Source organism: Budorcas taxicolor, chromosome 2 (genome assembly GCF_023091745.1).
Source record: "Budorcas taxicolor isolate Tak-1 chromosome 2, Takin1.1, whole genome shotgun sequence".
NCBI lineage: Eukaryota > Metazoa > Chordata > Mammalia > Artiodactyla > Bovidae > Budorcas > Budorcas taxicolor.
In genome coordinates, this window is record NC_068911.1 from 12,484,820 (window position 1) to 12,512,503 (window position 27,684).

The 27,684-nt window shown below is 37.3% G+C and overlaps 1 protein-coding gene across 1 annotated transcript in view; it reads left to right on the top strand.

The window, feature by feature from the left end:
* Positions 1-27,684, top strand: part of AUTS2 (activator of transcription and developmental regulator AUTS2) — a 1,205,988-nt gene that overhangs the window by 501,757 nt on the left and 676,547 nt on the right. Inside the window, exon 3 of the mRNA XM_052654596.1 lies at positions 15,890-15,991. Coding sequence (XP_052510556.1) covers positions 15,890-15,991 — 102 coding nt within the window. The remainder of the gene's footprint in view (positions 1-15,889; positions 15,992-27,684) is intronic.

A 27,684-nucleotide genomic window follows, 5' to 3' on the forward strand; every position in this document is an offset into this window, starting at 1 on the left:
CTCAGTTGCTTGACTGAGTTGATATGACCAAAATAATCCTACCCTGTATTAAAATGTATTTTGATTATTAGTCATTCTGGGATGAAGTTTGAAATCATTTTATAGAATTTAGTTCATAGATTAATATTTTTAATATATTAGGATTTAGCTACATTAGGTTATGGACTTCCCTGATAGCTCAGTTGGTAAAGAATCTACCTGCAATGCAGGGGACCTTGATTTGATTTCTGGGTTTGAAAGATCTGCTGGAGAAGGGATTAACTACCCACTGCAGTATTCTTGGGCTTCTCTTGTGGCTCAGCTGGTAAAGAATCCACATATGGACTTCCCTGATAGCTCAGTTGGTAAAGAATCTACCTACAATGCAGGAGACGCTGATTTGATTTCTGGGTTTGGAAGATCTGCTGGAGAACGGATTAGCTACCCACTGCAGTATTCTTGGGTTTCCCTTGTGGCTCAGCTGGTAAAGAATCCACGTGCTATGCAGGAGACCTGTGTTCAATCCCTAGGTTGGTAAGATCCCCTGGAAAAGGGAAAGGCTACCCACTCCAGTATTCTGGCCTGGAGAATTCCATGGACTGTACATCAAAGAGTTGGACACGATTGAGCGACAGTCACTTTCACATTAGATTATGTATTAATTGTTCAGAATTGAGAGACACAGGTATAAAAATAACCAAGATAGGGTCTTGTCTGGAAGTCTAGTGTTTTGAGATTACACAGGTTTGATTCCTGGTCAGGGAACTAGGATCCTTCACACCTTGAGGTGAGGCTGGAAAAAAATTAAATAATTTAAAATAACCCCAGATGGGTGATAACATTTACTTATTTTTTTCCATTACAAAGATTCAGAATATTTATAGCTAATTTGCTATTTGTTCCCCCTAAAATATTTGGTCACTGATCATTGTTGTTACTTGCCCAGAAGAATGGTCACATTGCAGTTGGTTAAAATATATCTGCATTGCCAATGAATGATAATGATACTCTGGAGGATAGCGTAGTATTATGGAATCACATAGACCCTAGGATGAAAGGCCTGGTTGTGAACTGTACGTCTACCTCTTCCTATCTGTTTAACTTAAACCTTGCCTCCACTTACTTAACCTTAAAGAGTAACAATCATGTCTGCCTCAGAATTGTCATGTAAAGAACCAGTAGCTTAGTACAGTAGATTATGACACTACCTTAAGGACAATAAACACAACATTCAGTCAGTGGCCAGGAATCCTGGTCAGTAGCTCTGCTTATCACCATCTCTCTAGGTGCCTTTGGTTGGGTCACTCATGTCTGAGCTTTGATTTCTTGTCCTGTGATGGGGACACATTAAAGTTTACTTTGCTTACCCAGAAAATTTATGTGAGAATTCAGTTAGATACATTATGTACAGTTGGGGGAAATTATATAATAGCAAACAAATAGATACTGTATTCGGAGAAGGCAATGGCAACCCACTCCAGTACTCTTGCCTGGAAACTCCCATGGACGGAGGAGCCTGGTAGGCTGCAGTCCATGGGGTGAGTCGGACATGACTGAGCAACTTCACTTTCACTTTTCACTTTCATTCATTGGAGAAGGAAATGGCAACCCACTCCAGTATTTTTGTCTGGAGAATCCCAGGGACGGGGGAGCCTGGTGGGCTGCTGTCTGTGGGGTCGCACAGAGTCGGATATGACTGAAGCAACTTAGCAGCAGCAGCAGGTACAGTATTATTAAGCAGCTTAATGGTAACTGGTCACCCCATGTTAACCTGTCAGATCTGAGAATGTGCTATGTCTAGTTGTCTTTCAGTGTTCTTATTATGTTTGCCTTTACATGTTGCTATAATGGTAGAAGCTACAGACTGGGATACTTTTGGCAATCTGAGTCAAAATGAGTTGCATTATTAAACAAATACATTGCTTTTAGAAACAACTCAATGAGAATTTCTGTTGTATATTAAGGGGCTAATGTGGCGTGGATTTGGGGTTGAAAACACCTAATTAGAAAGCTGGATCTGTTCTTAAATTGCAAGTGTGTGTACATCAAAGCCATCATAAGAATAAATTTAAGTCTGATAGTGTACATGGTTTCAGTACACATTGGCGAAATGCCCTGCTGATTGCTGATTGAAAACAGTTGTTAATTCTCTACTTCACTAAATACAGAGTGGAAAAACTTTCCTTAATAAAGAACAGATTGAGGAGATCCAAGACCTTACTGTGTGGGAATTAATGGCAGATGCATATACTGGTAGTTAAAATGTTTCATTAGATGTTAATGTCTTGCTGTGTTTTTAATTGTTCAGGAATTAGCCTCCAGAATATTAAAACCATCTGTTTGTTATCATGATGAAACAGAATGCTTAAATAGTTATTAATTTGTGTTTCTTATCTTTTTTTTTTTTTTTGAGGGATAATCTGTAAAACTTTGATCTGTTCAGAGTTTAGGGAATTCAGAATGTGAAAGTGAAAAAGAATTTTAAAACACGCCACTGTCCCAAATAGCTGTAGTTGTTTTTTTTTTTTTCCCTACCTACTGTGCATATATTATGTGTATTCTTTTTCATATTCTTTTTCTAAGGTAAAATGAGTTATCTCTTGTTTTTCATGATGTGATTAAGAATGATCATAGAGCTGGTTTCCCTTAGAACTGCAGATTACTTTATATTCAATATCAAGAGAATTTAGACATTCAGAGGGTTGAAGGGAAGCTGAAATTTCTAACTATGTGCTGTTCTTTCTGTGCTCCACTAGGTCTGCGTAACAGCTGAGGGCTGTAGTCCTTATAGATTCAGGCTGACATTGGTTTTAGTCCTGCTCTGCTGTTTTCTGCATTATGTGACATTGCTAGAATTGCTTAGTCTTTTTCTGATTTGGTTTCTCTATCTGTAAATTGGGAAATAAAATTTGATTTACAGAATTCGGGGGCTTCTTAGAAATAGTATGTGGATCACATATTTATTCTGTTAATAGTACGTATATTAATTGCTTCATTTCTTGGTTACATGGAGTCAATGAGATATTCCAGGTACCAGTGAGAATATGTGTTAGCAATGTAGCTGTACGAGCCAAGAATAGACCCTTCATTTCCTAGCATTTGCCCCTGTGCTGATAGCCAGACACTGGTGTGTTTTAAATTCTTACCCTGCAAATGAGCTAGTGTCATCTTATCTCTAGTTGTCTGTCAGGCGGGAGAGCTCTACAAGGGAAAGAACTTACCTTCCTTTGCGTGGGATTCCAGTTTCTGTTTCTGAGGGGTCTGGTGTTTGTCTTCTCATGTCTGAATTTGGTTAGGAAAAATGGTCAAGTTTTTTCTTCATTAATTTATGCAAATCAGCTAAAATCATGCCAAGAAATGGACACTATGTATTTGAATCTTTGTGCACCTTAGAGAAGTGCCATGTTTTTAGACTAAGAATTTATGATAGTTGGGAAATTTATGATCCTCTATTTAAGCTTTCTTTACCGTATCTGCCCCTCATTCAAAATTGGATTATCCCATACCCTACATCTCTTTTGCCCAGGCTAAAAATGAGAAAGGTTTCCTGACTTCTGGAGCCAAGTGAAAATCACTATAGTGCAGGGAAGTTTGTTAAAAACCTTGAGTCTTTAGTTCGGGTTCCTCAGAGGTCAGGCAGATGATTCAGGCGGGTAATGCAGAACAGTGCAGGGTGTGGGGACGGTGCTGAAATCATCTTGTGTGACTTCAGGGTTCATTCAGTCAGTGCTGCCATTTCCAGTGGTATGAACTGGTACTAAAGATCATTTGTTGTCCTGACAAAGGAAACTTATACCATGTTGGAGAATGTATGTATTTCTATAACCAACTGGGTTTCTTTTATAAATGATGTTGTTACTCTTATTAAATGTGTTTGATAGTGCACAGTAACTTCCCTTCATATGGGATCTTAGAAGATTTTTGTTGGGTTGATTTTAAAAAAATAAGAAAATTATTTTTTATGTTAAAAATATTTGTTAGAAGGTAAAATAAATAAGATTTTTAAAATGCTTCATATTACCCAAATTATTCAAAAGTGGCAATTTCCTCAATAAGCATATATAGTACTAAGAGAGCTATTAACTTCTCTTGGTAGTGGTTTTTGACCTTTTGCTGAACAAGTACTTTTAAAATTCTCAAATGCCATGATGAAGATTTATTAAACTGAGTGCAATTATATGCTACTTTTCATTTTATAATCCTATACCTGACTATCTGAAATATTTTAAATTACATATGATCACTGTTTCAAGAAGAAAATCAGCAATGGCACTTTTTGAAGAATAAGGAATTTGAAAGTTATGTGATTAGAGAGGCCATGGTTAACTAGTGCACATGCCAGTTTTCATGTTACCACTCTACTTTTGAGCTTCTCTTTTGCAAATCCCAAAAGGCTAACTTTGTAAGACCCAGTCATACTCTTTGTTAATATCTACAAAAGCTATTTCATGGAGGATTTGAAAGACTGACTTACATGCTACAGATATTATGCAGAGACATCTCTGATGGTCCAGTGGTAAGAATCTGCCTGCCAGTGCAGGAGACATGGGTTCGGGAAGATCCCACATGGCGTGAAGCAACTAAGCCCGTGTGCCGCGACTACTGAGCCTGTACTCTAGAGCCCACCTGCCTACTACTGAGTCCATGTGCTCTAGAGCTCATACTTCTCAATAAGAGAAGCCACCACAATGAGTGGCCTGTGAGCCTCAACTAGAGATCAGCCCCTTCTTGCTGCAACTAGAGAAAGCCTGCATGCAGCAACAAAGACCCAGTGTGATCCATAAGTAAATAAATAAAAAGTTTTTTAAAAGATTCTGCATATTGACCAATTCAACAGATACTTATTGAACGTCTAATTAATGTAGGCACTATTTTAGATTCTGCAGATATAATAGTGAACAAAACAGATAAGAATCCTGGTACTCAAGTAGCTTCTTATCTAGTTACAGTGTGGTTGGGGTGGGAGATGTGTTTGAAGGAGACAGTGGACAGATAATATAGGTAAACATTAGATGGTGTTATAGAGGCAGGGTAACAGTTGCAAAGAGGATGATCTAGGAAATCCTCACTGAGAAAGTAACATTTCAGTAAACATCTGAGGAAGGGCAGTAGTGAACCATGTGCCTTTGGGGGCTAAATATCTCAAACAACAAGTACCACAAGTGCAAAGGCCCTGAGGTGGGGGCCAGCCTGGCTTATTTGAAAAATAGTGATGAGGCCAGCGAAACTGTTATAGGGTGAATAAGGCAAAGAGGAGTAGAAAATGAGGTCAAGAGAAAGGATGGGGGAACCAGACAGATTGGGGGCTACTCTGTAGGCCATTAGAGTGACCGTTGTCATTACTCTTACTTTTTTATAGGAGCTCTCTGGCTCCTGAGAGAGCTGCATGGACATAGTGGACAAAGGCACAAACTGGATATCAGATAGGAAGGTGTTGTTTTAATCCAGGTTAGAGAAGACGGCAGCTTTGAACAGGGCAGTAACTGTAGAGGGAAAGATTTTAGCCTTGGCCAAAGGTGAAGTTGCTGTTGATAATAATTAGACACATCGAAGATATTACTTTAGTTGTTACAAGTTTGAGATTCCTATTACACATCTAAGTGAATTTGCAGGTGCAGCTGGTTTGAGGAGACTAAAATCGGAGGAAGAGTTTGAGGCAAATGAAGCATCATCAGCACATAGGCAGTATTTGGAAACATGTCACTGGATGAGATCATCAAGGGTAGTGATTATAGACAGAAAAAAGAAGAGGTCCAAGGACACAGCCTTGGGGAACCTAATGTCAAAATGTGTAAGGAATTGCCAGAGGAGAAGGGAGGAAAAGCAGGAGTGAAGCAAAGTGCGTTTAGGATGATCAGTTGTGTTCGATGCTACTGTAGCTACTGATGTTTCCTGTAGATAGATCAGTAAGATGGGGACTCACAGTGACTGCTAGGCTTCTCATTTGTAGGTAATTAATGATTGGTACTGCCTTCCAATCAAGGCAGGATGAACTCTTGCCCTCTGGCCTGCTCTGGTCCTCAAGCCATCCCCTTCCCAGAGTGGAAGAGTTCAAAGGACCACCACCCTACATTCCACTTGGATCCCACCACTCCCCCTCTTATAGCGTGCTTGCTACTTTTCTGGGACTCTAGAAGTCTTAGCCCACATACTCTCAATCTGGTTGTCACAGTATGTTCCCTAGGTCTGTCTGCCTTTAGGCAGACTGCACCGCAGCCATGCATGTGGTCAGACCTGAGTTGGCATTGCTCGTGGTAGTTGGGTAAAGTGAGCATGTGGATGGAAACTGGAGGTTGGGCTGGGAAGTTATCCCATGAGCAGGTGAGGCTTTTGAGATGTGGGAGAGAACTACAGATGCGAAGAAAAGGACACTAGACCAGGGGCTGGTTGTTCTGCACTGTCACGTTCTGTCAAGAAACTTTAAGGCATATAGAAGTCTAACATAAATCCTGACCTTCATTGTGAACATTCATTTAAGCGAGGTCAGTGGATAAGATATTTTATTTAACAGTCTATTAGCTTGACTTAGAACTTTTAACTATTTAGACTTAACCGTTTTTGATTCTCTTGTCCGGAGATCTGCAAATGCTTCTGATAGCTATTTTCATTGAGCTGGTCAGGAGCAATTTCATTGCATGTTGAGGACAAATGCCTCATTAGAATGGGTTAAACAGAGAATGGGAGGAGGAAAATGAGAGATACTGAGTAAAATGCTTTTAAGGATTATTTTGTAAGGGGAATCTTGAAAAGGTAGCTGGGTTTCTTTGTTTTGTCTTGATTCATTGTCTTGTAAGGTGGAAACAATAATAAATGGAATGTTTGTACTCTAAAGAAAAGACTTAGTTTGTTGGTGCTGCCATGAGAAAACGCCACAGAGTGGGTGACTTAAACCAGAAATTTATTTTCTCACAGTTGTGGAGACTGGAAGTCCAAGATGAAGTTACTGGCAGGTTTTCTTTCTTCTAGGGCCTTTCTTCTTCCCTGTAGAGGAGGCCGTCTTCTCACTGTGCCCTCACATGGCCTGTTCTCTGCAACTGTGTATATCTCATGCCTCCCTGTGTCACAGACTCATCTTCTTAGAAGGACACCAATCTTGTTCAATTAGAGCCCACCCTCATGACCTCATTTTAACTTAATTACATTTTAAAAGTCCCTATCTTCAAGTAAGTCACATTCTGAAGTAATGAAAGTTATGGTTTCAATATATGAATTTGAGGCAGACACATTGGAAAATACCATGATGCTGGAAAAGATTGAAGGCAAAAGGAGAAGAGGGCAACAGAGGGTGAGATGGTTGGGTGGCATCACTGACTCAGTGAACACAAGTTTGAGCATACTCCTGGAGACAGTGAAGGACCCGGAAACGTGGCATGCTGCAGTCCATGGGATTGCAAAGAGTCAGACATGACTGAACAACAACGATTCAGTCTATAGTAGGGATTTCAAATACTCTAGAATATGTATGTGTGGAACCCATACCACCTATGAAAAATGACTATGGCTTCTCAAAAGAGTTGACCATAGTGTTTCCTAAACAAGTTCATTTCTGTCCTCCTTGAAGTAATGTAGCCTAGTAATGTAGCCTAGCCTAGCCTAATGTAGCCTACTCAATAATTGGTGCATGATTGATAATATGGACTGAATTCTCTCAGCTCACCCCCCACCCTATTCAAACTCATATGTTTAAGCCCAAACTCTCAATTTATTTGGAATAGGGAAGGAAGTAAGGTTAAATGAGATCATAAGAGGATATGATTAATATCCTTTATTAGAGGAGTGATTAGAATGATAATTTTCTTTCTTCCCTCCATATGAGGTCTCAGAGAGACCTTACCAGAGAGCTCTTACCAGAAACTGACCGTGCTGGAACGGCCTTCGTCTTGTTCTTATATTTCTGGCCTCCAGAAGTGAGAAAATTTCTGTTATTTAAGCCATCAGTCTGGTATTTTGTTATGGCAACCTGAGTCCACTAAGACATTAAGATACACATGGACATCAACATTGAAAAAAACAAAAAAGGAGAGGGCAGAAGACCTAAACAGATATTTCTCCAGAGAAGATAAACAGATAACCAACAGGTAAATGAAAAGATGCTCAACATCACTAATTATTAGAGAAATGCAAATCAGAACTACAGTGAGGTATCACCTGACACCAGTCAGAAGGGCCATTCACAAAGTCTCCATATACTAAATACTGGAAAGGGTGTGGTGAAGAAGGAACCTTCCTATGTTGTTGGTGGAAATGTCAACTGGTACAACGACCAAGATTCCTTAAAAAACTAAAAAGTAAAAAGAGTGGCTATATGTATAACTGTTACACGTTGTTGTACACTGGAAACTAACACAACATTGTGAATCAGCTATAGTCCAATAAAAAGAAAAACTAAAAGTAGAACTACCATATGATCCAGCAGTACCACTCTTAGGGATTTATCTGGAAAAGACAAAATTCTAATTTGCAAAGATAACATGTATTCCTGTTTTTATAGCAGCACTGTTTACTCACTAACCAAATGATACTGTCTCAAAAATTCTTTTCAGTAATCAAAATCTCACTGTCAAAAGGCTAGAAACTGTACCAAAGCAGTCAAACATCCCTTCATCCAATTATTTTTGCATTGCATGTGTTTATTGTGGATTTCTAAACCTATGTGAAAACAGATTTATTTTTCAGTCCACAGTCATACTTAAGGAATGCCAAATAGATGAGCTTTTCCTTTTAATCTCATTCTTGTGCATTATTTTTCCCCCAGATAGTTTGGACTTCTTTTTTGATAGGAAATGAAAAGTCAGGTTGTTATCATGCCTTTTGTCAACATAATTCAACTTGGAAATAGTACCCAGGTTGTAGATAGAGATTTTATTTATATATGAGCACTGATTTTTACACTTCCATTCCCTTTCCTTCACATTATTAAGTTATGAAGAGATAGTATCATAATAGCCTCTTGGCCAAATCATAGAGTAGAGTTATGATTCTCTGGATAAGCCATAGAACATTATTAAGTTTTGTTGTTTGGGTTGCATTTGTCTGTTGGAAGGATATCAAAGTTGGTTAGGTTGCTCTTAATTGCTTTTTGTTTATATTTGAGACTACATAGTTAAATTGATCTTAGCTTATTTTCTGCTCTTTATTTGAGTAACTTTTCAATTTTTTCTATTGCTGTGAAGTCCACTGAACCTGTTTAAATTTGAATAATGTATGCGATAGTCCAGTGTAAGTACTTCAGTCGTTTCTGTTTTTTTCAGGCAAATAACATAATCTTCATGTTATTATCTGTGGAATACCTTAAGTATTTATTTGGGGACATCAGTGACAAAGAGAAATGACACTCCAAAATCCAGGAACCCTATTTATGATACATGGATTGAGGCAGTTCCTCCTTTTCTTGTCTTTGGAAACTGACTGTAATAGGCAAGATCCCAAGATGACCCTCCAGATATGCCCCCTGCTTACTGCCATGATTAGATTTTTTGTATGGATAGTTGACTTTAAGAAAGAGAGTTGTGTTCTTTTGCTTCATTAGTCTGATTTAATCAGGTAAGTCTTCAACCAGGGAACTCTTCTCTGGAGTAAAAAATGAAAATCATGGGACTTCTTGTTGTTTAGTTGCCAAGTTGTGTCCAACTCTTTTGTGACCCCCTTGGACTGTATTCCGCCAGGGTCCTCTGTTCATGAGATTTCCCAGGCTTGGAAATGGGAATTGGAATGGGGTGCCATTTCCTTCTCCAGGGGATCTTCCTGACCTAGGGATTTAACCTGTAGCTCCTGCATTGGTAAGTGGATTCTATACCACTGGGCCGCCTAGGAAACCCTAGTGGATTCTTATCTTTTTAAAATAAACTGCTCTATTAAAATATTCATTATATATAACATTATATTTCCATTATATATGATGAAATTTATTCATTATCAGTTTAATATATTAACAGAGATGTATAACCATCACCATACTACAATTTTTAAACTTTGCCATCACCTCCAAAATTTCCCTTGTGCCCATTTGAAAATTGGTGGATTCTTACATTCTTTTGCAAAATTCATTAGAATTTGGTGGGCTATTTTTTATTTATTGTTAAGTTGAATTTGTTGCCTTTCATCAGAGTTTTGCAGCTTTTTAAAATTAAGATCATCCTGTGGTTCTCTTTTTTGTTTTGTTATTATCAGATTTGGGCACAGATTAGCTTTACTGTTCTTTTTTTCAAGCTCTGGATCAAATTTTGTTAAAGTTTTTTAAAAATTGAAGCTAATTTAGTATGATTTTTGTTAGTATCAACAGAGAATTATGTTTACTACTTAATTTAGAATATATTCATTATCACATTTTTGTAATGATAATCATATTATTATTACATTGTCTTGGCACAGTATTATTATATTATTTCTGGGTTTTGATTTTTATATCTTTATTCTTAGATATGTAAGAAGTATGTCTCATATTTGTAGGCTTTTCTCCCAATTTTACTCTATTAATTGTATAATATTTAAATTTCCAATTCATTATGTAGTATTTCTTTTTGTAATATCCTTTCTCTAATCTTCCCCACTGTTGTTTTTCTTGTGTTACTTTTTGTTCTCTGTAGTTAGGCTGTTTATTTCTGTTACTTCCAATCTGGTAGAAAATACATAAGTTAATCTCTAGCACAGAATGAACAGATCTTGTTAAATGTTTTACTTATGTATTTATAATTTTCACTTTCTTAATTTATAAGTGCTGTGTTTGTTATTTTTTCTATGACTCAGTTATAATTGTGGAGAGAATTTTTATTATCTTTATATTGAATAAAAATCTCTAGGTAATATGGATATTCAGTTTAAAATGTCATTAGTTTTTACTATCCAGAAGGCTGTTCATGTAGTTTCTGAATTTTAACACCTTGATATTCATTGTAGCCTACTTTATCTTCAGTTTGTGGTAACGTCCCCTGGATGCTCTGGAAGATGTGGTCTATATAAGTTACCTAATTTAATATGTATTGCTTAAGTCAAAATGAGTTCTGTAACACTTAACCGCTGGGTCCCTTCCTGTTGTTTTATTTTCTTAGTGTAAGCAGCATGTTAAAGTTTTCTAACTCCTGTTGATTTCCTTTTATAAAGAACAGAAGTGTAAAAAGTAGATATTATACTTTTATTGCTACAAAATATTATCTTTGGCACATACTTTAGCCATGTATTTCTAATATTTTGTCTTTTTTTCTCTTTTAAAATTTAGGAGTGCTTTATGACCAACAAATACATTTTTTTTTTACTTTACCTAATACAAACTAGATAGCCTTGCCTTAAAAAAAAAAGGAGCTTAATCCATGTATATTATTGTTATAATAACCAATATACTTAACCATATGCTTGCTTTCTTGCTGTTTCCCTTTTTTCTTACATTTCTGTTAATTATGATTATTATTCTTTTACATTTGATAGTAACTTAGAAAGCAAATAACTTTAGTATTTAAATTTTACTAGTGATTATTTTATGATTATGAAATCCTTAAAATTCTTTCTATAACTGTTGAAAACAATAACAGTGTAACTTCTGATTCTGTGATCCCAGAGAAATTTCACACAAATTCCTTGTACTACCCTAGTTTCCAGAATTTAATTTTTGTTTCTGTCACATGTTATTGTACATTTAAAAGTACAATATTTATTTCTTAAGAACAAGTTTTTTCTATTCAACTTTGTAATTTTGTTTGTACTAGTTATTTCCCGCTAGCTTGTTTGGACGTGTCCAGCCTTTTCATTAAGTTATTTACTTTGGTTCTGTGCCTCTCCTCCGAAATACCTTTTAAAACCTAAGAAATAAAACAGTCAAATGCCACTCAATCTATGAAACTTTCTCTACTTGGGGACAGTTTTATATGGGAAAAATAAAACACCACTTTTATGAGATTAAATACTCAACTGTTTTGATGTTAGTGGAGGTATATTTTAAAATATCGTTGAACAGGAGATTTGGTGCTTATTGGCACTTTCAAGAAATGTTGTATGTTGTTCATTTAGATCCCTGCAGGAATACTCAGCAGTCCAAGATAAGATTTATGGTGCTTTGAGGAACCAAAACTGTGGTAGGAGATTACTTTTGGCTGTTCTTGTGCATGGCACTGCATAAGTCAGTCACATCAGTCTTCTAGAGTGCTAGGCTTAGGTATCTTCTCACATACTTCATCCCTTTGTGAGTTTTGTTTGAAGGGTTAATGACACCTTCTGAACATCTTGCATCTGTGGAACTCTCCATATACACACTGAAAAGAATGGCACAGCCTGGCTCTCAAATCGTGCCAGGTGTGCATAGAATTGCTCCACCTTCCCTCAGTCTGGGGCAGTGGGACTCTGTTACATGTTCATTAGCCATAATAAAACCATGTATCATTATTTTCCTAATTAGTCATTAATAATAGTTAACTCTGTAATGACAACACAGTTTCAGAGCATGGTAAATATACTGCTGACTATGAAATCTAATGATAACACTCTGGCTTCTTATATTTTACAAAAGATGATAATCCCGCTAGTATTACAGCCACTCATGCTCGATGCTAGCTTCCTTTCACTGTTTTTTTCCTAGTTCTGATTCTTAAAGTATATTATACCTAATTGGTAGAAACTTCTAAAACTAGAGTGAATTGTAGTAATTTTTAAATAAGTGAGGTCCTTAGATATCTAAAGACTGATAGTAAAAAATTTCACTGCTTCATTTATAGCTGAAACTTCCTTATAACAGAGCTGCTGTGAATGCTAGAAGAAATCAATGCATGCAGATTGATTTTTCTTAGGTCTTTAAATGTTTAAGCCAGCACCTGGCCTTTGTAATGTCTCTTGGTTGTAGGTAATAGCTGGGAGTTTCAGGTGAAGGATTACAACTTCTGAGTTAGTTATGCTACCCCGAATGATCCATTGGATGTGGTTGAAAATGCCAGTCTTAAATGTATTCATGGGATTAGGAAGGAATACTTCTTTGCCTGGAATCTTGTGGGTTAGCTTTAGTACTTACTGCAGTCAGTCTGTATCTTTGAAATATTGAGCTGTCTGACAGCTTAAAATCCTAAGTTTCCTTTAAACTTGAGCCTGGCTTTGGAGGTGAAAGAGGTGGTATAGGGGTGGATTTTATGTAAGGCTCTCTGAAGAGAATTCACTGAAGTGCTTTTGCTGGCAGGACATAAGGAAGGCTGGTAAGCTGCTTCCTCTGAGTTTTTCTTGGGTTTTGCTCTTAGCCTAGATCAACATTTAGTCAGATAATTTACATCAGGGCCACTGGGGTCTCTTGTTGGACCTTGTTGAAGTCATCCTTTTCCTTCCATGAAGAAACATGGAAGAGACCCAAATGGAAAGTCCAGATTTTGTTAAGCCATTTGAGCATTAGGAAAAGTCTTGATTTTCTTATTCTCTGAATTCCCAGTTTGATGTTTATTTCTCCTCTAAGTTGGAGGACTTAGTTTTTATAAACATTATTTGGTCAAATGTTACCTAATAAGATTTCTTTGTGAATACAGTTAGCTACCACAGATGTATTGAAAATAAATTATATGGGAGAATACTGATCTACCACAGAATCATTATTTCCAGGTTAAATGTAAACATTTAAACAAGCACTATGAATTACAATGAAGATGGCAGTAGGCAGTAGAGACATGGGGTTAGTCCTCAGTCTGTTCGCTAATTCCAAGCAGATTTCCTTTATTTATTTATTTTTTCATTCCACGCATTGGAGCTAGTTTTACCTGCCTCTACTTAACTCAGAGATCCAATGAGATAAGAGTTCCGACACTGTTTATGAATTACATTCCACACACAGATTTTATCATTAGTATAAATATTTTTAATGCAGGCCTTTTAAAACTTGATAAACTATATCACAATTATAAAAGGCATTTAATGAAAAATGAGATGCTTGCTAGACTTTGAAAGCATATGTCAAAAAATAAATATATAGAGAAAGAACGCTTTAAAGACCATGGTGGAAGAGATAATATCTGAGCTTCAAAAAAAACTTTGACCTGAAAAGTGCAGATAGAATGAGAGTGAGCATTCCAGACTGAGAAAATCTAGTGTGAAAAAGTACAGGACAGGAATGGACTCGACATGTTCAGGAAATTGAAAGGAAGTGATGTTCATTTTAGGTTAAATTCCCCTTTATTACAAGTATAAAAATGAAAACTTGACGAGAATGATAGTATTCTGAACTTTTATTCCATAGTAATAAGAAAAGGCTCATATAGCTTGCATCTGAATTAACTTAGAATTAGCAGGTTTAATAGTAACTTAGGAGGAAACTAAGTACTTAAGGGCTCAGGAGGATACAGAATAAAATTAGGATCATTTTTCTTGGTTCCATTGGAGAAGACTTCCTGGAGAAAGGGGTTTTAGAAGGAAGTGATAAAAGAGGATTTGTAGAAATGTTGAAATAAAAAAAAAAGAATGGCTTTTACATAGCGGGGATTTGGGAATAGCTGATTAGATGGTATGACCAAAAGTCAGGTCTGAACTGCAGTCTTTAAAGAGGCACATTAAAGCTACAAGGGATGCTGATTTGATTTCATTCTCCATTCTTCTTGGTTCATCTTCCCCCATGGTCCCAGAGCCACATGAAAATCTGCAGCCAAGATGTTTGGTACCTGTTACCTGTTCTGCTCTCTGAAGTTCCCTGCTACCCAGAAATAAGGGGCTTGTGTTCTGTTTGACATTTCCCATTTTTCGACCCATGCCTCCCTCTTCGTATTTCCTCACAAAAGAAGTTTGTTTGTTTTTTGTTTTTTTTTTAATTCCAGTAAGACTCCTGATCATTTCCTAGCATGTTGGTTTCCCTGCCTTTTCTTTTTGACTTTCTCTCATAAAGAGTATTTTCTTCTCTCCTTTCAGCCATAAGTGCTTAATCTTTTTTTACAATTCAAGACTTCAGAGATTACCTTTCCCCCTAACATCACTGGCTCGTTTCTGGTTTTCATTTACCGTGTATGTATTTCATTGTGTTGCTGACTCTGTTTATCCTGCTCTGTCTTTCTCTTGCTAGAGTGAGCACATTGTAAAGGGGCTGTGTGTTGTAACTTGCATCACATTGCTTGGCTTCTCTGCAAACGTAGTTGGTGATAACATCACAGACTAATGGTCCATGTGAATTTGACTCAGTCTTATATAGACTCATGGTTTGCTGTTCTGTGTGTTCGTTCATTTTGAGTGGAAAATCAGATCTGGGTAAATGTGTCCAACATCCTGAACATGAAAATCAGAGCCAGTAAATGTGTAGAAACTGGTAACAGCTTTGTAAAGCTATTAAACAGCAGAGACTGTTTAAGTTGGTCAATAAGCACCATATCTCTAGTTTTTACTTTCAGTCTCAGATGTTATACTTAATACATAGTTGTTGAATGGAGGCTGGCTTTATTTACTTAAGCTGTAGGTCTTAATTTGGTATTTTGAAATACCTTTAGAATATTATCTTGAAAAACAGGGTCATTGTCTCCCTAGGGGTTAAAGGATAATATAAAGAATCTCATCATTTTCTCTTAGGAAAAGAAAAACTTGTTTTTTGTTCTCTGTTGTTTCTTTTTTTCTTGTCCATAAGAGGACAGAGAGAATAAGATGGAAATCATAGCTGGTGAAACCTGGACTGGAAAAATCTCAGGGAAGATTACCCTCCAAGATTCATGTTAGACTTTTCAAGTGTTTGTTTAAGGCTTGCTCAGGTCTTTTTGTCTACATTGACATTTTATGCTAAATGTTTTACTTATCTTATTATCCTCCACATTTCTTTCTACAGCAGCTTGCCTGGCCCTATTCAGAAGCTGAGAAAAATGCTAAAGATCAGGACCTTAAATGTTCATTTTTGATAAGGCTTAAAGAATAAGGGTGAAGGAGCAGTTGTGTGAGGAGACCACTGACACTTTTCTTTTTTTCTCTTTTCTTCTTCCTTCAGCTCAAGCCAGGGCAGAACAGCTGCAGGGACAGTGACAGTGAAAGCGCCAGTGGAGAATCCAAAGGCTTCCACAGGAGCAGCTCCCGGGAAAGGCTCAGCGACGTAAGTTAGAAAACAAACTGAAACCACCAGACCACACATCCCTTGAGTCCAGTTTCAGTTCACCAGCACATCCCTTCACATCATTTTGTGAATATCCAAGCATTTTTCCTCTCTCGGCAGACACATATTTGAGCCTTGCTTTATAGTTTTGTTCTGTTTTCTAGTTTGACTTAAAATGTGTTTTAAAGAATTACAAGGTTGTTTGGGCGTATCTATCATCTTAGAAACAATAGATTACAAAAGGAAGTGATAATACTTTTTAGTATCAGTGTTAGAAATGAAAGAACTAGTCTGGCAATGCTGCAAGTGGGAGATGACATACTTAAATGTGGACCTTTTGTCATTTTTTAACCTGTGAGATCTGTAACAGCCCCTTTCTTTCATTTTATTCCTGTTGGAAGGGATGACTAACCCACCACTTACTTGGCAAGTAAAGGAATTAAAATTTCCTTCTGATTTCTAGAGGAAAACCCTCCATGAGCACACACTACCTGCCTCTTAAGGGGGTCTGTCAGCCTTCTAGACCCGTTCTAACCACTGTCCAGTCCCCAGTGTGCCAGCAAGGCACAGAACCACTTTTGCCCTCTTGGGGTCATCTCACACCCCTCCCTAATGTGTCATAGAACAGGATCCTTGACCCATATTTGCACCTGAGAGCAACATTTTAAAACTTTCCTTTAAAATAGATCAAGTAGGGGGAACATTAACAGATTGAGACAGTATTCTTTTTTTCCTCCCAGTCTGTTTGATTTATTTGCAAAAAACTTTTACTAGAGGAAGAAAATAACTCTACTGTTACTAAAAAAAGTAATTTGGGTAACCATTGAAGAGCATTCCCAGAAATAACACCATTTTACCTTTTGTGATTAGCATACTCAATTTGGGAAATTTCCATTTCTTTTCTTTTTTCTCTTCTTGTCTCTTTCATCACTTCTTTTCCTCTCCTTCTCTCCGCCTTCCCTCTTCTTTGTTTCCTTTCTTCCTTTTTTTTTTTTTTTTCCCAGAAGCTGCAGATTACCCTTTAGTCACCACAGGTGATAAGTTCAGGATTCTAACCATCTTTCTTTTTCTTTTTAAATTGAGTTATAATTAACATGGGCTTCTCTGGTAGCTTCACTGGTAAACAATCTGCCTGCAATAGAGGAAACCCCAGTTTGATTCCTGGGTCAGGAAGATCCCTTGGAGAAGGGATAGGGTCCAGTATTCTTGAGCTTCTTTGGTGGCTCAGACAGTAAAGAATCCACCTGCAATGTGGGAGACCTAGGTTCAATCCCTGGGTTGGGTAGATCCCCTGGAGGAGGGCATGGCAACCCACTCTGGTATTCTTGCCTGCAAAATCCCCATGGACAGAGGGACCTGGTGGGCTACAGTCCATGTGGTCACAAAAAGTTGGACACGACTGAGTGACTAAGCACAGCACAGCATCATATAATTAATATATAGTACTACATTTGTTTCAGGTTACAACATAGTGATTTGATATTTTTTATGCATTATGAAATGATTGTTTCAGGTGTACAACATAGTGATTTGATATTTTTTATGCATTATGAAATGATCACCACAATTATCCAGCTTTCATCTATCAAAATACAAATTTCTTATGGTATCATTGACTGTATTCTCTATGGGTTCATTTACATCCCTGTGATATATTTATTTTTATAACTGGAAGTTTATACTTAATTCCCTTTACTGATTTTGTCTGTCTATCCTCCCACAATCGCCTCTCTGCTCTTTGACAACCACTTGTTTGTTCTCGACGTCTATGAGTCTGTTTCTGTTTCGTTTGTTCGTTTGCTTTGTTTTGTAGATTCTATGTATAAGTGAAATCATATGGTACGCATTTTTCTCTGTCTGACTTATTTCACTTAAAATAGTATCCTTCAGTTTATCTGTGTTGCTGCCACTGAGAAGATTTCATTCTTCTTTATGGCTAAGTTGTCTTCCTTTGTATGTGTGTGTCAGTGTATAGTATATTTTTATTCATTTATCTGATGGTGAACATTTAGGTTGCTTCTGTATCTTGGCTGTTGTAAATAGTGGTGCAATGAAAGGAGGAGTACATATGTATTTTTTTTGATTTACTGTTTCTGTTGAAATAGAAGTAGAATTGCTGGATCATATGGTAGCTCTGTTTTTAGTTTTTTGCGTAGTCTTCATACTAACAACACTTGTTTCTTGTCGTTTTGATACCAGCCATTCTAACTGGTGTGAGGTGATAATCTCATTGTGGTTTTGATTTGCATTTCCCTGCTGATTAATGATGTCAACATTTTTCATGTGCGTATTGGCCACCTGTATGTCTTCTTTGAAAAACGCCTATTTAGGTTCTCTACGTATTTTTTACTCATGTTGTTTATTTTTTTTGACATTGACTTCTATGAGTTCTTTATACATTTTGGGTACCAACCCCTTATCAGAAATATCACTTGCAAATATCTTCTCCAAATCAGTGTTACTTTTTTGTTTTGTTGTTAGTTTCCTTTGCTGTTCAGAAAGCTTTTTAGTTTCATATAGTTCCATTTGTTTATTTTTGCTTTTTTGTTGCCCTTTCCTGAGGAGGTATATCCAAAAAAAATTGGTAGACTAATGTCAAAGAGATTACTGCCTGTGATTTTTTTTTTTTTTTTTAACTATGCTTTCAGGTCTTTTTTTTTTTTTTAATTTTATTTTTACTTTATAATACTGTATTGGTTTTGCCGTACATTGACATGAATCCACCATGGGTGTATACAAGCTCCCAATCCTGAATCCCCCTCCCACCTCCCACCCCATATCATTTCTCTGGATCATCCCCATGCACCAGCCCCAAGCATCCTGTATCCTGTATCGAACATAGACTGGCACTTCGTTTCTTACGTGATAGTATCCATGTTTCAATGCCATTCTCCCAAATCATCCCACCCTCTCCCTCTCCCTCAGAGTCCAAAAGTCCGTTCTATACATCTGTGTCTCTTTTGCTGTCTCGCATACAGGGTCATCATTACCATCTTTCTAAATTCCATATATATGTGTCAGTATACCATATTGGTGTTTTTCTTTCTGGCTTACTTCACTCTGTATAATCGGCTCCAGTTTTATCCATCTCATTAGAACTGATTCAAATGTATTCTTTTTAATGGCTGAGTAATACTCCATTGTGTATATGTACCACAGCTTTCTTATCCATTCATCTGCTGATGGACATCTAGGTTGTTTCCATGTCCTGGCTATTATAAACTGTGCTGCAGTGAGCATAGGGGTACACGTGTCTCTTTCAATTCTGGTTTCCTTGGTGTGTATGCCCAGCAGTGGGATTGCTGGGTCATAAGGCAGTTCTATTTGCAGTTTTTTAAGGAATCTCCACACTGTTCTCCATAGTGACTGTACTAGTTTGCATTCCCACCAACAGTGTAGGAGGGTTCCCTTTTCTCCACACCCTCTCCAGCATTTATTGCTTGCAGATTTTTGGATCGCAGCCATTCTGACTGGTGTGAAATGGTACCTCATTGTGGTTTTGATTTGCATTTCTCTAATAATGAGTGATGTTGAGCATCTTTTCATGTGTTTGTTAGCCATCCGTATGTCTTCTTTGGAGAAATGCCTATTTAGTTCTTTGGCCCATTTTTTGATTGGGTCGTTTATTTTTCTGGAATTGAGCTGCATAAGTTGCTTGTATATTTTTGAGATTAGTTGTTTGTCAGTTGCTTCATTTGCTATTGTTTTCTCCCATTCAGAAGGCTGTCTTTTCACCTTACTTACAGTTTCCTTTGTTGTGCAGAAGCTTTTAATTTTAATTAGATCCCATTTGTTTATTTTTGCTTTTATTTCCAGAATTCTGGGAGGTGGATCATAGAGGATCCTGCTGTGATTTATGTCGGAGAGTGTTTTGCCTATGCTCTCCTCTAGGAGTTTTATAGTTTCTGGTCTTACATTTAGATCTTTAACCCATTTTGAGTTTATCTTTGTGTGTGATGTTAGAAAGTGATCTAGTTTCATTCTTTTACAAGTGGTTGACCAGTTTTCCCAGCACCACTTGTTAAAGAGATTGTCTTTACTCCATTGTATATTCTTGCCTCCTTTGTCGAAGATAAGCTGTCCATATGTGTGTGGATTTATCTCTAGGCTTTCTATTTTGTTCCATTGATCTATATTTCTGTCTTTGTGCCAGTACCATACTGTCTTAATGACTGTGGCTTTGTAGTAGAGCCTGAAGTCAGGCAAGTTGATTCCTCCAGTTCCACTCTTCTTTTTCAAGATTGCTTTGGCTATTGGAGGGTTTTTGTATTTCCATACAAATCTTGAAATTATTTGTTCTAGTTCTGTGAAAAATACCGCTGGTAGCTTGATAGGGATTGCATTGAATCTATAGATTGCTTTGGGTCGTATACTCATTTTCACTATATTGATTCTTCTGATCCATGAACATGGTATATTTCTCCATCTATTAGTGTCCTCTTTGATTTCTTTCATCAGTGTTTTATAGTTTTCTATATATAGGTCTTTAGTTTCTTTAGGTAGGTATATTCCTAAGTATTTTATTCTTTTCGTTGCAATGGTGAATGGAATTGTTTCCTTAATTTCTTTTTCTACTTTCTCCTTATTAGTGTATAGGAATGCAAGGGATTTCTGAGTGTTGATTTTATATCCTGCAACTTTACTATATTCATTGATTAGCTCTAGTAATTTTCTGGTGGAGTCTTCAGGATTTTCTATGTAGAGGATCATGTCATCTTCAAACAGTGAGGGTTTTACTTCTTCTTTTCCAATTTGGATTCCTTTTATTTCTTTTTCTGCTCTGAGTGCTGTGGCCAAAACTTCCAGAACTATGTTGAATAGTAGCGGTGAAAGTGGACACCCTTGTCTTGTTCCTGACTTTAGGGGAAATGCTTTCAATTTTTCACCATTGAGGATAATGTTTGCTGTGGGTTTGTCATATATAGCTTTTATTATGTTGAGGTATGTTCCTTCTATTCCTGCTTTCTGGAGACTTTTTATCATAAATGGATGTTGAATTTGTCAAAGGCCTTCTCTTCATCTATTGAGATAATCATATGGTTTTTATTTTTTAATTTGTTAATGTGGTGAATTACATTGATTGATTTGTGGATATTGAAGAATCCTTGCATCCCTGGGATAAAGCCCACTTGGTCATGGTGTATCTTTTTAATGTGTTGTTGGATTCTGATTGCTAGAATTTTGTTGAGGATTTTTGCATCTATGTTCATCAGTGATATTGGCCTGTAGTTTTCTTTTTTTGTGGCATCTTTGTCAAGTTTTGGTATTAGGGTGATGGTGGCCTCATAGAATGAGTTTGGAAGTTTACCTTCCTCTGCAATTTTCTGGAAGAGTTTCAGTAGGATAGGTGTTAGCTCTTCTCGAAATTTTTGGTAGAATTCAGCTGTGAAGCCGTCAGGACCTGGGCTTTTGTTTGCTGGAAGGTTTCCGATTACAGTTTCAATTTCCATGCTTGTGGTGGGTCTGTTAAGATTTTCTATTTCTTCCTGGTTCAGTTTTGGAAAGTTTTACTTTTCTAAGAATTTGTCCATTTCTTCCACATTGTCCATTTTATTGGCATATAATTGCTGATAGTAGTCTCTTATAATCCTTTGTATTTCTGTGTTGTCTGTTGTGATCTCTCCATTTTCATTTCTAATTTTATTGATTTGATTTTTCTGTCTTTGTTTCTTGATGAGTCTGGCTAATGGTTTGTCAATTTTATTTATCCTTTCAAAGCACCAGCTTTTGGCTTTGTTGATTTTTGCTATGGTCTCTTTTGTTTCTTTTGCATTTATTTCTGCCCTAATTTTTAAGATTTCTTTCCTTCTACTAACTCTGGGGTTCTCCAATTCTTCCTTTTCTAGTTGCTTTAGGTGTGGAGTTAGGTTATTTATTTGACTTTTTTCTTGTTTCTTGAGGTATGCCTGTATTGCTATGAACTTTCCTTTTAGCACTGCTTTTATAGTGTCCCACAGGTTTTGGGTTGTTGTGTTTTCATTTTCATTTGTTTCTATGCATATTTTGATTTCTTTTTTGATTTCTTCTGTGATTTGTTGGTTATTTAGAAGCGTGTTGTTCAGCCTCCGTATGTTGGAATTTTTAAGTTTTTCTCCTGTAATTGAGATCTAATCTTAGTGCATTATGGTCAGAAAAGATGCTTGGAATGATTTTGATTGTTTTGAATTTATCAAGTTTAGATTTGTGGCCCAGGATGTGATCTATCCTGGAAAAGGTTCCGTGAGCACTTGAGAAAAAGGTGAAATTCATTGTTTTGGGGTGAAATGTTCTATAGATATCAATTAGGTCTAACTGGTCTATTGTATCATTTAAAGTTTGCATTTCTTTGTTAATTTTCTGTTTAGTTGATCTGTCCATAGGTGTGAGTGGGGTATTAAAGTCTCCCACTATTATTGTTATTGTTAATTTCCCCTTTCATGCTCATTAGCATTTGTCTTACATATTGCAGTGCTCCTATGTTGGGTGCATATATATTTATAATTGTTATATGTTCTTCTTGGATTGATCCTTTGATCATTATGTAGTGGCCTTCTTTGTCTCTTTTCACAGCCTTTTTTTTTTTTAATTATTTTTTCTTTTTTTTTATTAGTTTTTTATTTTTTTAATTTTAAAATCTTTAATTCTTACATGCGTTCCCAAACATGAACCCCCTTCCCACCTCCCTCCCCATAACATCTCTGTGGGTCATCCCCATGCACCAGCCCCAAGCATGCTGTATCCTGCATCAGACATAGACTGGCGATTCAGTTCTTACATGATATTTGTTTTAAAGTGTATTTTATCGGAGATGAGTATTGCTACTCCTGCTTTCTTTTGGTCTCTGTTTGCGTGGAATATCTTTTTCCAGCCCTTCACTTTCAGTCCATATGTTTCCGTTGTTTTGAGGTGGGTCTCTTGTAGGCAGCACATATAGGGATCTTGTTTTTGTATCCATTCGGCCAGTCTTTGCCTTTTGGTTGGGGCATTCAACCCACTTACGTTTAAGGTAATTATTGATAAGTATGAACCCGTTGCCATTTACTTTATTGTTTTGGGTTCGGGTTTATACGCCCTTTTTGTGTTTCCTGTCTAGAGAATATCCTTTAGCATTTGTTGGAGAGCTGGTTTGGTGGTGCTGAATTCTCTCAGCTTTTGCTTCTCTGTAAAGCTTTTGATTTCTCCTTCGTATTTGAATGAGATTCTTGCTGGGTACAGTAATCTGGGCTGTAGGTTATTTTCTTTCATCACTTTAAGTATGTCTTGCCATTCCCTCCTGGCCTGAAGAGTTTCTATTGAAAGATCAGCTGTTATCCTTATGGGAATCCCCTTGTGTGTTATTTGTTGTTTTTCCCTTGCTGCTTTTAATATTTGTTCTTTGTGTTTGATCTTTGTTAATTTGATTAATATGTGTCTTGGGGTGTTTCGCCTTGGGTTTATCCTATTTGGAACTCTCTGTGTTTCTTGGACTTGGGTGATTATTTCCTTCCCCATTTTAGGGAAGTTTTCAACTATTATCTCCTCAAGGATTTTCTCATGGCCTTTCTTTCTGTCTTCTTCTTCTGGGACTCCTATAAGTCGAATGTTGGAGCATTTCATATTGTCCTGGAGGTCTCTGAGGTTGTCCTCATTTCTTTTAATTCGTTTTTCTTGTTTCCTCTCTGATTCATTTATTTCTACCATTCTATCTTCTATTTCACTAATCCTATCTTCTGCCTCCATTATTCTACTATTTGTTGCCTCCAGAGTGTTTCTGATCTCATTTATTGCATTATTCATTATATATTGACTCTTTTTTATTTCTTCTAGGTCCTTGTTAAACCTTTCTTGCATCTTCTCAATCCTTGTCTCCAGGCTATTTATCTGTGATTCCATTTTGATTTCAAGATTTTGGATCATTTTCACTATCAATATTCGGAATTCTTTCTCAGGTAGATTCCCTATCTCTTCCTCTTTTGTTTGGTTTGGTGGGCATGTCTCCTGTTCCTTTACCTGCTGGGTATTCCTCTGTCTCTTCATCTTGGTTATATTGCTGCGTTTGGGGTGGCCTTTCTATATTCTGGGAATTTGTGAAGTTCTCTTTATTATGGAGTTTCCTCACTGTGGGTGGGGTTGTATCAGTGGCTTGTCAAGGTTTCTTGATTAGGGAGGCTTATGTTGGAGTTCTGGTGGGTGGAGCTGGATTTCTTCTCTCTGGAGTGCTATGAAGTGTCCAGTAATGGGTTATGAGACGTGAATGGTTTTGGAGTAGTTTTGAGCTGCCTGTATATTGAAGCTCAGGGCTGTGTTGCTGTGTTGCTGGAGAATTTGCGTGGTATGTCTTGTTCTGGAACTTGTTGGCCTTTGGGTGGTGCTTGGTTTCAGTGTAGGTATGGAAGCCTTTGATGAGCTCCTATCGAATAATGTTCCCTGGATTCAGGATTTCTGTGATGTTCTCAGGATTTGGACTTAAACCTCCTGTTTCTGGTTTTCAGTTTTATGCTTTCAGGTCTTATATTTAAGTTTTTATCCATTTTGAGCTTATTTTTCTATATAATATGAGAAAGTGGTACACTTTCACTCATTTGCATGTAGCTGTCCAATTTTCCATACACTTTTCATTAGATACTCTCTTTTCCCTATCATTTATTCTTGCCTCCTTTGTCATAGATCAATAGATCATGTGAGTGTTGGTTTGTTTCCGTGATCTCTGTTCTGTTTCATTGACCCACGTGTCTGTTTTTGTGCCAGGACCATAGTGTTTTAGGGCTTCCCTTGTGGCTCAGCTGGTAAAGAATCTGCCTGCAATGCGGGAGACCTGGGTTCGATCCCTGGGTTGGGAAGATCCCCTGGAGAAAGGAAAGGCTACCCACACCAGCAGTCTGGCCTGGAGAATTCCATGAACTGTATAGTCCATGGGGTCTCAAAGAGTCGGACACGACTGAGTGACTTTCACTCACTTTGCTCACCATAGTGTTTTGGTTACTACAGCTTTGTAGATAGTGTCAAGTCTGGGAGCCTGATACCTTCAACTTTGTTGTCCTTTCTCAAGATTGCTTTGGCTTAAAAATGAGACAGTGTTCAGAGTCTCTGAGTTTCAAGATGCAGTAGAGTGATGATATATCATAAAGAGCAAAAAACTTCCCCTTTTGTTTTCTTCTTTTTTAATTCTCTAAAGTAGTTTTCTTGCTTATGCTGTACAAGATGATCCAGTGTATTATAGGGAAAAATATTATGGCTTATTTTTTATTTAAAAAATAGAAATTAAGCTTTACTAATATTTTCCTGATGTTCAAGCTGGTTTTAGAAAAGGCAGAGGAACCAGAGATCAAATTGCCACCATCCTCTAGATCATGGAAAAAGCAAGAGAATTCCAGAAAAACATCTATTTCTGCTTTATTGACTATGCCAAAGCCTTTGACTGTGTGGATCACGATAAACTGTTGAAAATTCTGAGAGAAATGGGAATACCAGACCACCTGACCTGCCTCTTGAGAAATCTGTATGCAGGTCCGGAAGCAACAGTTAGAACTGAACATGGAACAGCAGACTGGTTCCAGATAGGAAAAGGAGTACGTCAAGGCTATATATTGTCACCCTGCTTATTGAACTTCTATGCAGAGTACATCATGAGAAACGCTGGACTGGAAGAAACACAAGCTGGAATCAAGATTGCCAGGAGAAATATCAATAACCTCAAATATGCAGATGACACCACCCTGATGGCAGAAAGTGAAGAGGAACTAAAAAGCCTCTTGATGAAAGTGAAAGAGGAGAGTGAAAAAGTTGGCTTAAAGCTTAACATTCAGAAAACGAAGATCATGGCATCCAGTCCCATCACTTAATGGGAAATAGATGGGGAAACAGTGGAAACAGTGTCAGACTATTTTTTTGGGCTCCAAAATCACTGCCGATGGTGACTGCAGCCATGAAATTAAAAGACTCTTACTCCTTGGAAGGAAAGTTATGACCAACCTAGATAGTATATTCAAAAGCAGAGACATTACTTTGCCGACTAAGGTCCGTCTCGTCAAGGCTATGGTTTTTCCGGTAGTCATGTATGGATGTGAGAGTTGGACTGTGAAGAAAGCTGAGCGCCGAAGAATTAATGCTTTTGAAGTGTGGTGTTGGAGAAGACTCTTGAGAGTCCCTTGGACTGCAAGGAGATCCAACCAGTCCATTCTGAAGGAGATCAACCCTGGGATTTCTTTGGAAGGAATCATGCTAAAGCTGAAACTCCAGTACTTTGGCCACCTCATGTGAAGAGTTGCCTCATTGGAAAAGACTCTGATGCTGGGAGGGATTGGGGGCAGGAGGAGAAGGGGACGACCGAGGATGAGATGGCTGGATGGCATCACTGACTCGATGGACGTGAGACTGAAAAGGGAGTTGGTGATGGACAGGGAGGCCTGGCGTGCTGCGATTCATGGGGTCACAAAGAGTCGGGCACGACTGAGCGACTGAACTGAACTGAGTATTCAATTTAATAAGGAGTAGTTCTTATATATAATTCATAAACAGGTATCTTAGGGATATGTACTCAATACTTCTTACTGTCCGTTTCTCTGTCAGCCAAGGTGGGCAACCCTAAGACACAGAGATCTTCCTGTACCTCTCAGGAAAGATTGTTAGATTTAGGGTGACATTTGATATTATGGACTATTAAATTCTTGGGCTTCCTGGGTGGCTCAGTGATAAAGAATTCACCTGCCAGTGAAGGAGCCATGGGTTGTATCCTTGGGTTGGGAAGGTCCCCTAGAGAGTAAATAGCAATCCACTCTGGCATTCTTGCCTGAGAAATCCCATGGGCAGAAGAGCCTGAGTCAGACATGACCTGGTGACTGAGCACAGAAGCAACTTTGTACAAGAATTAAGCGGGATAAACAAAAACTGTAATATTTTTCCAGAACTCTTAATATCTTAGTTATGATTACCTTTTCTTTTAATGTGGTATAGTATCAAATATATAAACAAAGAATACTCAGTCTTTCACTGTGAGTATGAATATATATACAAGAATATTTCATTGTGTTTATATGTTTCATTAAGTTTGTGAAACTGTAAATTTAAAGGTATAATTGTTTCTTATCTAATTTGTTAACAATACTTAATGCTTCAATAACTGTTCTGAGATTTTGTTGTGCTTTTAATACAAGATCGTATTGACCCTGGAAATTATTCCCAGGTTAGTTAATCATAATTTCATCACAGAGTAGAGAAATGAAAGCACACTAGGTCAAGGGACAAGAGCACAGGATTGTATAGTTAGTTACTGAGATCTTTTTTACTGGTTTCCCTAAACTTGCTTTCCTTTTGATCAAAAGAAACTGACAAAAGATATTCTGTGATCATGGCTAGAAATACTGAGTATTGTTAAGATATCAATACCCTTCAAAGCAATCTACAGATTCAATGCAATGTCTGTGAAAATTCCAGCATCTTTTCTTGCAACATGGAAAATCAGACACTTCTAATCATATGAAATGGCATGAAGCCCCTTAAAGTCAACACATTATTGAAATAAAACAAGTTTGGGAGAGTCACACTTCCCAATTTCAAAACTAACTACAAAGCTACAGTGATCAAAGCTGTGTGGTACTAGAGTTAGTGTAAGCATATGGATCAATGGGATAGAATTCAAAGTTCAGAAATAAACTCTTACATCTATAGCAAAGTAATTTTTAACATGAGTTCAATATCCATTTAATTGGGAAAGAATTTTCTCTTCAACAAATGGT